This window comes from Ranitomeya imitator, chromosome 3 (genome assembly GCF_032444005.1).
Source record: "Ranitomeya imitator isolate aRanImi1 chromosome 3, aRanImi1.pri, whole genome shotgun sequence".
NCBI classification, from domain to species: domain Eukaryota; kingdom Metazoa; phylum Chordata; class Amphibia; order Anura; family Dendrobatidae; genus Ranitomeya; species Ranitomeya imitator.
In genome coordinates this window covers 550625769-550638065 of record NC_091284.1, presented here as the reverse complement: position 1 = coordinate 550638065, position 12297 = coordinate 550625769, and the positions used below count along the sequence as shown (strand labels likewise).

Below are 12297 nucleotides of genomic sequence, written 5' to 3'. Positions count from 1 at the left end.
AACTGTGCCATATAGTGCTCTGCACCGTTCTTTCTTGCCCCATAGCTGTGCCATATAGTGCTCTGCACCGTTCATTCTTGCCCCATAACTGTGCCATATAATGCTCTGCACCGTTCTTTCTTACCCCATAGCTGTGCCATATAGTGCTCTGCACCGTTCATTTTTGCCCCATAACTGTGCCATATAGTGCTCTGCACCGTTCATTTTTGCCCCATAACTGTGCCATATAATGCTCTGCACCGTTCTTTCTTGCCCCATAGCTGTGCCATATAGTGCTCTGCACCGTTCTTTCTTGCCCCATAGCTGTGCCATATAGTGCTCTGCACCGTTCATTCTTGCCCCATAACTGTGCCATATAGTGCTCTGCACCGTTCTTTCTTGCCCCATAGCTGTGCCATATAGTGCTCTGCACCATTCATTATTGCCCCATAGCTGTGCCATATAGTGCCCTGCACCATTCATTCTTGCCCCATAACTGCCATATAGTGCTTGCACCGTTCTTTCTTGCCCCATAGCTGTGCCATATAGTGCTCTGCACCGTTTATTTTTGCCCCATATATGCTCCATATAAATCTGTGCCATTGCTGCTGCTGCAATAATAAAAAAAAAAAAAAGCCATACTCACCTCTCTTGATTGCAGCTCCCGGCGTCTCGTTCCGGCGTCTCGTCCCGGCGCCTCTCTGCACGGACTGATCAGGCAGAGGGCGCCGCGCACACTATATGCGTCATCGCGCCCTCTGACCTGAACAGTCAGAGCGCAGAGACGCCGGGAAGACGGAGCGGCGCCGGGAAGATGGAGCGGCGCCCGGCGGCTGGAACGGGGACAAGTAAATATGATACTCACCTAGTCCCAGCGCTCCTGACGCTGCCCCTGCCTGTTACACTGTCCCCGGGTGCCGCAGCTCTTCCTTTCAGCGGTCACTGGCACCGCTCAGAGGAATTAATATGTGGCTCCACCCCTATGGGAGTGGAGTCCATATTCATGAGTTTAATGAGCGGTCCCACGTGACCGCTGAAGAGGGGAAGAGCTGCATCACCCGGAGACCGTGGGACGGGCAGGGGGAACGGCAGGACTAGGTGAGTATGCCTCAGTGCCCTCTCCCCCTCACCCGCCGACCCTGCCACCCACCGTGACTCGAGTATAAGCCGAGAGGGGCACTTTCAGCCCAAAAATTTGGGCTGAAAATCTCGGCTTATACTCGAGTATATACGGTATTTATTTTTTGTTTTTTGCAAGAACCTTATGGATTTGCATGCAAAAAATCCACAGCAGCAAAGTTAATGAGATTTTATAAAACTCATCTGTGGAAAATTGTTACACATAGATGTCAATTCTTCATGCGGAAATCATTGCAGAGTTCACTTGCAATGCACATGTGAAACTCTCAATTAAAACCTACACATGCAAATTTTGATGCCAAAATACTGCGAAAAATCAGAAAGAAGTCCTGTGCATGCACCCTACACTTCTGCATGGCAACAGATCAGTGTATTTAGGCAGAGGAGGTTCACAATGTAAAAGTATATAGTCTGTAGTTGTGTTACGGAGTCCGAACCCAACAAGGACAGTCAGTCTGTGGAAAAACAAATGTAAACAATGTTCTGTGACAGTGTGAATAACTTCCTACACAGTTTCTCAAAAGTGGAGTGTTTTCCTTCTGAACGAACGCTGTTCTAGCTCGTGCACACTCCGGTGTGATTTGCTGCAGAAGCCACACAGGACATAAGGTACAATAGCTGTAACACAGTCCGCCGCAGCACAGAATAGAAGCCGCTATGAATACCTATCAGCACATTTCACTGAATAGAAATATGGTTACATGGGGTTTCCATGGTAACTGGGTCTCGACTTCCCACCCATTCATAATCAATCTGCGAAAAATCCTTAGGGGAACATACGGCCCATGTTCATTTGGTGACTTTCCGGTCTTGCTATTTCTCCAGGTCTCAGTACACCATATTTATACAGTGTCCTATTTGTGCACCATTACAGTAATTTTCTAATCTCAGGCAACCTTTTTCAAGAAAAGTAACAACTTTACATAGCACAAGTGGAATGATAAATATAGCACAACGTGACAGTGCATTAAAGGGAATGTGTCCAGTAGGTTTTGTCATCCATGTAAAGTCCCTGTAAACAAGATTCTGTGCATACCTTTGTTTTAGAAGGCCGTGTGTCCGTATTATAGAAACCCATTAAATCAGTGTTACGTGAATGAGCCGCAAGTGCAGGGAGTTGGTTACTCTTCCTCTTTCCCCGTCTACCAGGGACTTGCAGGTCACATTTCTCTGTGACCTGCTCCCTGCCCAAAACCCCACAAAAGGGCATTAAGAGAAGCACTCCTCCTCCCATCAACGCTTTTATCCTCTTAATATATTGCAGTCATCATAATAAATAACACTGTGTACTTACAATTGCTCATTTTGCTTTTCTACTACTTCCTGATTTCCATTAGGTTTATGATATCACGTGATTAAAAACGGACTAGCTGAATCCTTCTAAGCATCTATGTAGAAACAGGAGGTCAATTTCCCCTGTGTGACAACAGTTACTGCAAAAGACAATGGCAAGAGGGAGGAGCGGAACAGCTGGGTCAGGAGCTGAAGAGAGGAATGATTTCTGCAGGGAGGGGCAAGAAACGTCCTGTTTCTACATGCTGCAGAGAAAAAAGAAAAATTAACTGTGTAGAAAGGCAAAATGAGCAATTGTAAATACACAGTGCTGTATAATACGAGGACAGCAATATATCAAGAGGATAAAAACTTTTATGGGAGGAATGCTTCTGGAAATCCCAACCAAATCAATAGTCAGGCTCTCAAATGTTAACAGGACCCTATTGCACATGAGACGCCCCATGGAATGACAGTCCTTGTGCAAGATCTTGGGAGGGCAGGTTACATAAAAAAGTGACCCATCAGTCAATGACAGAGGCTGGCAGCGGGGAGCATGGGTGGAAATGAGAGAAGCTGGAGTGCTGCAAGTGGAGGGTCAAACACCCTGCAGCTCATTTGCATAAACATTTGCCTATGAATTTCTATAAAACTGAGACACCGGAGTTACAAAACAAGGATATGGATGTAATCAACATTACAGGGACTTTACATAGATGACATTAGTTTGGGGTCTAAAAACTTGGTGACAGGTGCTCTTAAAGCCCTATATTTTAGACATTTCAGAGACATAAAGGGGTCTAAAATACTAAATGTACATATCATGTACTGTCTCTATTCGATGCATTACAGAAATAACTTGTGCATTTTGCTTAGTTACTTTTACCATTTCCCTTAAAAAAAAAAATGGTTATTATTGTAATGTGAAATGTACCATGGAGCACTAAATATCAAGACGATCCACAATTCATGCACTGGACTACATATTAAAATTAAAGCTACCCTGGTGATGAAAAGATGTGGCGGTGTTAATGTCACTAACATTGGTGGTCTACAGTTGTGCTGTTTTCTTGGTGCTCTAGAGTAGAAGAGGGGGAAATGAGTTTTCCCAAATTGGTAGACAGCAGTTGATTTAGTGTACAGAAGTGCTTCTCCTAAAATGTCAGCCCGACTATGAAAGGTGTTGAGAATAAACCGCATGCCATTTTTACTTCTACGCATGTCGGAATTTTTCTCGTATTCACGTTGGAACTTCCAACCAGCAGAGAAGAATCAGCTGGAAATTCTACCAAACCTTTGTAAGATTTCTGCTTTCTCACTACTCAATCTGGTGAGCAAATTATGAACGCCTCTACCTGGATCATGCCCTATATGCGCGCTGTTCATTTTCTTTTTTTTAGCTGCTCTTCGAAACACCAAAATTATCAAGTCGTCGTACTCCATCAAAAATTCAATAGAAAGCAATTAAAACATTGAAGGTACTGACATCAAGAATAACAAACAAAGCTAAAACAATGGTGGAAATTACATGGGTTTTTTTCCACCACACGTAGAATTGTATTCCCATTAACCTGTACGTACTTAGAAAATAAATGGTGTCATTCAAAATGGCTGTGTCGATAGGGGGAAAAAAAAAAGTTGTTTGAAGAGGGGAAAGAAAATAGGAGTCCAAAAAATGAAAAATAGCCACAGCAAATTGCTAAAAAAACAAAGATGTAAGGTAAATCGGAAAGATTTTAAATTGACTTATTTAAAAAGCATAGTTCGATTCTGGAAACAATCTCTTTACCTCATGGTAAGTGTCCTCCAACTCTCCATCATATATCCAGCGGTAAAGGAAATTCAGGATGGGATGGGAAACCAAGCCAAGAATGTGTTGCACCAAAGCTCGCATGTACGGATCGCCAGTTTTAGTGTATGCATGGACTGCAGATGCCAGCTCCCCTCCCTTTCTTCCTATGGTAATAATAATATTGTTCAACAGGCCTAAAAAAACAATCAAATTAAAATGCTCCTGAATATAAAAGTACAGAGGCCTCATGCAATTTCATCTTACCTTGACAGTGATCAACAAGTGCTGCCAGGGTCTTCAATCTAATCTTGGGATCATAGGTCCACACCAGCAATCGTCTAAGAGTCAGGCTAGTTTCCAGCCCTAAATTTACACCCTGGTCATCTTCCACCTGCAACTTGATTTTAAAAAGAGTATATTCTCAAATAAGGCAACATAGGAGATGCAAAGTTATTGGAAGCTCTAAACTGTATATGATGCCGGACTGCTGAAAAGGGAGTTAGAACAGAATAATATCGTACAAAATACTTCCCCCAAAAACGACACAAAAAGAAGTAAACCTTAGGTGTGGACGCTTATTTGCTGTTCTATTAAGCCCTGCATTCTGTAGGATCAGCTAAATCATTGTCTCCTTGTAAATGCATTGTGAAGTTATACTGGATTCAGTGGATGAATGAAACTAATTACAGAATTATATATAATTATTTTTTTTTTTTAGGGGCATATCCACTTGTAGCAAATGTGCAAGTTCCAGAACTACTCATGTAGATGTGATATGAACATTTCCCATTTATACGCTGTAGAAAACTTTAATATAACATTTTCCTGCTGCACAGATTCCCCTCCCAACCCCGCCACTTCCGTGCAGAGAGCCAACATCTGAGTGAAGGCAGAAGGAGGCCTATATTCCCCTGAATCTGCCCCTAGGGATGGAGAAAAGGTAATAAATATATGAACAAGTGACGCACTTTGACCCATCATAAGTTCTCAATCATAACCAGGCTATGATTAGAGACCTGTGGTGGTCTGAAACCAGTCACCCGTACATGAGTTTCTAACACCTCCTGCCCATCCATATAAAAAAGTTAAGAAGCCATGAGGCTAAGAAGGACTAACCCCAAAATATAGATTTAAAAAAGATAATATGTAACTTTTAATATATCAAATTGAAAAGACTAAAGACAAACAGCAAACACCGTACACATATAACCGTGGTCTCTACAATAGATACCCTAGGCTCTGCAACCTCCGGTGGCAGGTAGGGTGTTTTATAACAGGTACTGATAGAGATATTATCTATTATCTTTTCTCCAATCTATTTGTTGCTGAATAGTTCATTCTTCTCAGTGCATCTCTCTGATACTGGTCTGTCCACACCTTCCTATTGTCAAAAACACCCCAGTATCCCCGTCCGTTACACATGGTGGCCCTGTGTTTGCATGACTCACCAGCATAGGGTCTTCCAGGATACCCAGGGTCAGCTATCGAGGAGCGGGGGTGCCATCACTTGTATATATGTGTAGGGTGCCAACCTCCACAGATAATCCAGGCTCTGCACCTGCCTATCTATTGTAGAGTGCATGGCTATATGTGTACGGTGTTTGCTGATTGTCTTTTAAATTTGATACAGCTACATTTCATCTTTTAAATCTAAATTTTGGGCTTAGTCCTTGTTAGCCTCTTTGATTTATAAGCCCCACAAGCCAATAATTTTCATACATTTCTTAAGAAGCCATGACTAACACAACTGTAAAATATTTATTTATTGATTTATTTTTTTCACAACTTGACTTATCTTTTCTGGACTGCTTGTTAAAAATCAGGACAAACAAAATATGATAATCAGTGATATATGTCAACTGCCTATAATAAGTCTCTTCAGCTTAAAAAAAAACAAACAAACAAACAAAAAAAAAAACAATCACAGGCACCTTAATTTTTCTTTTTTTTTTTCCCGGACAAATAAGTGCTCCATTTTTACAGATGGTCCTGAAATGTCTGGACGATTGCCAATCCTGATACAGTCCAAAAAAGAGAAAAAAATCCAGCTTCCAAAAATTTACAAATTTTTGGAAGCTGGCTTTTTTTCTCTTTTTTTGGATTGCTTGCTCACATGATGACTACACGTTATCCGTGCTTCCCCACAACACATGCCGACAGGTGAGCTGGTATATATTTTTTTCTTTTTTCTGCTAATCCTGAGGCTATGTGCACACGTACAGGTTTTTTCGCGTTTTTTCGAACTAAAAACGCTATAAAAACTCATTAAAAACGCATACATTATGCATTCTATCATTTAGAATGCATTCTGCATGTTTTGTGCACATGGATGCGTTTTTCGCGAAAAAAACGCATCGCGGTAAAAAAAATGAGCATGTTCATTATTTCTGCGGATTTTCTGCGTTTTTCCCGCAATTCTATGCATTTGGGAAAAAAACGCACAAAAAACGCACCAAAACGCGTCAAAATCGCGGTAAAAACGCATGCGGATTTCTGGCAGAAATGTCCGGTTTTTGTCAGGAAAATTTCTGCAAGAAATTCTGGCGTGTGCACATACCCTCACACAGCCTTGTGCAAGAAAGCAAAATAAAAATCCTATATTTCTACTGGAGAGCATTATTCTATAAGCAAATATGTAAGCCAAAGCCTGGAGCCTAATTACATAACATTATGTAATGCGGATACATTGTGTATGTTCTTTATTCCTATGTATTACCTGAGAGTGTAGGACAGAGAGAAGCCGGTAATACTCCTTTAGCTCCTGATGCAAAGCAGCACAAAAACTCTGTTGAGAGAAGCAAAGCATTATGTGAGCGTTGCTTGCCAACCTGACATATCGATGACAGACAGTTACACGAGTAAAAGAAGACGTGACAACCAACCAAACACTGCATTACTAGTCATCAGATAAATCAGACACATCCCTGAATGTTAGGGCTCGCTCACATGACTGTTTTTCGGTCCGAGTGCTGTCTGTTTTTCCACCGACAACACTGAGACCAATGTTATTCAATTGGACAGTGCAGAAGAACAATTTTATTTTTTTTTATGGATCAAATATGTGCATTAAAAAAAATGTCAGCATGCACTCGTTTATTCTCTAAATCGGAAGAGACTCACCCATCCAAGTCTATTTGCGCAAAAAGCAAAACTAGATGCCAATGTAGCATCCGATTTTTAGATGCATTGCAATTTTGCAACATAAATTCTCCAGTAAATGATAATAGCTGCTGCAATAAAAGAAATGGATTGTATATGGATGATAAGTGAGAAGAAAACTCATCCAAGTTTTCTGGATGAAACAAACTAATTTTTTATAGGCTCATGTGAACCTAACTTTAAAGTAATCAAAGTCAAAAGTTATTGCGCCTCAGCTGCCCTTGTAGTGTCGGGTTTATTTGGTGTAATAATGCTTTTTGGACCCTTGACTAACTGGTCAATAGTGATGAGCGAAAGTGCTTGGAGTGACTTGCTTACCAAGTGTCTTTGGCGTGCTCGAATAATATGTTCAAGTCCCCGGACCTGCTTATCTCAGGGCTGTTAGGCATCCACAAAGCATATGGCCACAGGGACTCAAACATGGCTCTCGAGTACCCGCGATACTCGGTACACACCTGAGCACCCTAGGCAGACCCGAGTAGCGAGCACTTGAGCTCATCACTAGTTTCTGGCTCTGTAGTTTGTATTGGAAAAAGGACTTGGTTAGACACAGAAAAGCATAATCCAACTACTTGTATCAGCCTTGTACTGTGGAACCTGCCTTCTTCTGCAGGAGAATGGACATCTAACGCCTATCCTCCATTCAATTACCTATTGTGTGCAGAGGAAGGGAACCTCCTACCTGCTGCAGCGGCTGACTAACACAGGCTTTTATAGGCGTTGTGACAATCACAACTCCATATTGGGACCAGTATCTCACCTACCACCAACATATAATACAAAATCACCCGCACTTGCTGAGGTCCTGGGGTCAAATCCCACCAAGGACAACATCTACAAGGAGTTTGCATGTTCACCCCATGGTTGCGATGGTTTCCTCTGGGTACTCCAGTTTCCTCCTACACCCCTAGACGTACTGATAGGATTGTGAGCCCCGACGGGGACAGTGATGATAATGTGTGATAAAGCGCTGCTGAATATGATAGTGTTATATAAGGAAAGCATAATAATATATTATATTATATTTACTTTAATATTTTTAGGTTAACCCCTTCACGATATGGGCCGTACTAGTACGGCGCAAGTAGTGTCTCCCCCTTTGATGTGGGTTCCGGCGGTGAGCCCGCATCAAAGTCGCGACATGTCTGTTATTTTGCACAGCTGACCTGTGCGCGCAATAGAAGCAGGTGGAATCGCGATCCACCTACCGCTATTAACCCCTTCATGACCCAGCCTATTTTGACCTTAAGGACTGGCCGTTTTTTGCAATTCTGACCAGTGTCCCTTTATGAGGTAACTCAGGAACGCTTCAACGGATCCTAGCGGTTCTGAGACTGTTTTTTCGTGACATATTGGGCTTCATGTTAGTCGTAAATTTAGGTCGATAATTTTTGTGTTTCTTTGTGAAAAAAAAATGGAAATTTGGCTAAAATTTAGAAACTTTCGCAATTATCAAATTTTGAATTTGTGTTCTGTTAAACCAGAGAGTTATGTGACACAAAATAGTTAATAAATAACATTTCCCACACGTCTACTTTACATCAGCACAATTTTGGAAACAAATTTTTTAGTTTGCTAGGAAGTTATAAGGGTTAAAATTTGACAAGCGATTTCTCATTTTTACAACGAAATTTACAAAGCCATTTTTTTTTAGGGACCACCTCACATTTGAAGTTAATTTGAGGGGTCTATATGGCTGAAAATACCCAAAAGTGACACCATTCTAAAAACTGCACCCCTCAAGGTACTCAAAACCACATTCAAGAAGTTTATTAACCCTTCAGGTACTTCACAGCAGCAGAAGCAACATGGAAGGAAAAAATGAACATTTAAGTTTTTAGTCACAAAAATGATCTTTTAGCAACAATTTTTTTTTTCCCCAAGGGTAAAAAGAGAAACTGGACCCCAAACGTTATTGTACAATTTGTCCTGAGTACGCCGATACATATTGGAAACCACTGTTTGGGCGCACGACAGGGTTCGGAAGGGAGGGAGCACCATTTGACTTTTTCAATGAAAAATTGGCTCCAATCTTTAGCGGACACCATGTCGCGTTTGGGGAGCCCCTGTGTGCCTAAACATTGGAGCTCCCCCACAAGTGACCCCATTTTGGAAACTAGACCCCCCAAGGAACTTATCTAGATGCATAGTGAGCACTTTGAAACCCCAGGGGCTTCACAAATTGATCGTTAAAAATGAAAAAGTACTTTTAGCCTCAATTTTTTCATTTCCACATGGGCAACAGGATGAAATGGATCCTAAAAATTATTGGGCAATTTCTCCTGAGTACACGGATACCTCACATATGGGGGTAAACCCCCGTTTGGGCACACGGCAGGGCTCAGAATGGAAGGAGAGCCATTTGACTTTTTGAATGAAAAATTAGCTCCAATCATTAGCGGACACCATGTCGCGTTTGGAGAGCCCCTGTGTGCCTAAACATTGGAGCTCCCCCACATGTGACCCCATTTTGAAAACTAGACCTCCCATGGAACTAATCTAGATGTGAGGTGACCACTTTAAACCCTCAAGTGCTTCACAGAAGTACGCAGAACCGTGAAAATAAAAAATCATTTTTCTTTCCTCAAAAATTATTTTTTAGCCCGCAATTTTTTATTTTCAGAAGAGTAACAGGAGAAATTGGACCCCAAAAGTTGTTGTCCAGTTTGTCCTGAGTACGCTGATACCCCATATGTGGGGGGGAACCACTGTTTGGGCACACGTCGGGGCTCGGAAGGGAAGTAGTAACGTTTTGGAATGCAGACTTTGATGGAATGGTCTGCGGGCATCATGTTACGTTTGCAGAGCCCCTGATGTGCCTAAAAAGTAGAAACCCCCCACAAGTTACCCCATTTTGGAAACTAGACCCCCCAAGGAACTTATCTAGATATGTGATGAACACTTTGAACCCCCAAGTGCTTCACAGAAGTTTACAACGCAGAGCCGTGAAACTAAAAAATAATTTCTCTTTCCTCAAAAATGATGTTTTAGCAAGCTATTTTTTATTTTCACAAGGGTAACAAAAGAAATTAGACCCCAATAGTTGTTGCCAAGTTTGTCCTGAGTACACAGATACCCCATATGAGGGGGTAAACCACTGTTTGGGCACACGTCGGGGCTTAGAAGGGAGGGAGCAACATTTGAATTTTTGAACGCAAGATTGGCTGGAGTCAATGGTGGCGCCATGTTGCGTTTGGAGACCCCTGATGTGCCTAAACAGTGGAAACCCCTCAATTCTAACTCCAACACAAACCCCAACACACCCCTAACTCTAATCCCAACTGTAGCCATAACCCTAATCACAACCCTAACCCCAACCCTAACCACAACACACCCCTAACCATGAGGCCGGCTTCACACTCAGCGTATGAAAATACGGTCCGTATATTACGGCCGTAATACGCTGAAAAGTCCCGACAATAGTGGTCCGTAGCTCCTCCGTAGGCAGGGTGTTTCAGCGTTTTTTGCGCATGGCATCCTCCGTATGTAATCCGTATGTCATCCGTACTGCGTGTTTTTATCGCAGGCTTGCAAAACCGACATACGGCTTACAAGGGATCCATGTGTAAAATAAAAAAAAAAACATATATACTGTCTAATATATATATTAGGGCGCCCTCTGCTGGTTGTCCTCATATGATCTCGAGCCAGGGAGCTTTCTAGGAAAGTTCCCACGATCTAGGAACAGCCAGCAGAGGGCGCCTCACCGCAAATGCAGGTAAATATAGGTCAATGACCTACTTTTCCTACATTCTCCGGGGTTTTGCAGACATGAGCAACGTTGCATTAGCAAAGCTCGTGTCTGCAAAATATTTTAACCCCTTCAGATGGATTTACATCGTTGGACTTTACAGATCTGCGGAAGGTAAGGATATTGTTGGTTTATGTTTTTTTTGTTACAGAACGAGGGTCTTCAGTGATTGGATTGGGCGTTAAATAAATTATTACAACAACCTTTGTTTTTATTTCATTAAAATAATTTTTAATAATGTGTTTGTGTTTTTTTAACCCTTTACTAGTATTGGATTAATAATGGATAGGTGTCATAATTGACGCCTCTCCATTATTAATTTGGCTTAATGTCACTTAACAATAGCAAGGTGGCATTAACCCTTCATTACCCCATATCCCACCGCTACACGGGAATGGGAAGAGAGTGGCCAAGTGCCAGAATAGGCGCATCTTCCAGATGTGCCTTTTCTGGGGTGGCTGGGGGCAGGTGTTTTTAGCCGGGGAGGGGGGGGGGGGGGGGGGGGGGCAATAACCATGGACCCTCTCCAGGCTATTAATATCTGCCCTCAGTCACTGGCTTTACTGCTCTGGCGGGGAAAATTGTGCGGGAGCCCATGTCAATTTTTTCCGCCATTTAACCCCTTAATTTACTAGCTAGAACGGCCAAATTTTGCATAGACACACTACTAACATTAGTAGTGTGGAATTTGCAAAAAACATGGTGATATGAGATGGTTTACTGTATGTAAACCATGTCTCATATCATGTCGGGTTTTAGGAAGGAGAAAGCAAAAGCCGGTAATTGAATTACCGGCTTTAAAGCTGTCTAGCGCTGGAAGAAATATTATATATATATATATATATATATATATATATATATATATATATATATATATATATATATATATATATATATATCTATTCTATGTGTACACATTTATTCTACCTATTCTACTGTAAGCTGTGAGTGTGATTTTACTGTACACCGCAATGAATTACCGACTTTTGTCGCTAACACCGCTGCGTATTTCTCGCAAGTCACACTGCTGGTCCGTGTGTGATCCGTATTTTTGGGGCTTCCATAGACTTTCATTGACGTTTTATTTGCGCAATACGGTGACAAATGCAGCATGCTGCGATTTTCTACGGCCGTAGAAAGCCGTATAATACTGATCAGTTTAATACGGCAGATAGGAGCAGGGGCATAGAGAATAATTGTGCCG

At 41.9% G+C, this 12297-nt stretch overlaps 1 protein-coding gene across 3 annotated transcripts in view; it reads right to left on the bottom strand.

Moving 5' to 3' along the window:
* The window catches only part of TUBGCP3 (tubulin gamma complex component 3), a 129140-nt gene that overhangs the window by 78058 nt on the left and 38785 nt on the right, over positions 1-12297 (bottom strand). Inside the window, exons 9-11 of one of the 3 annotated variants that reach the window (XM_069757903.1) lie at positions 6900-6968; positions 4448-4580; positions 4181-4377 (exon numbers count right to left, since the gene is read on the bottom strand). In XM_069757903.1, the coding sequence (XP_069614004.1) occupies positions 4181-4377; positions 4448-4580; positions 6900-6968 (399 nt within the window). The remainder of the gene's footprint in view (positions 1-4180; positions 4378-4447; positions 4581-6899; positions 6969-12297) is intronic. The other 2 variants (XM_069757905.1, XM_069757904.1) reach the window with 2 other exon arrangements.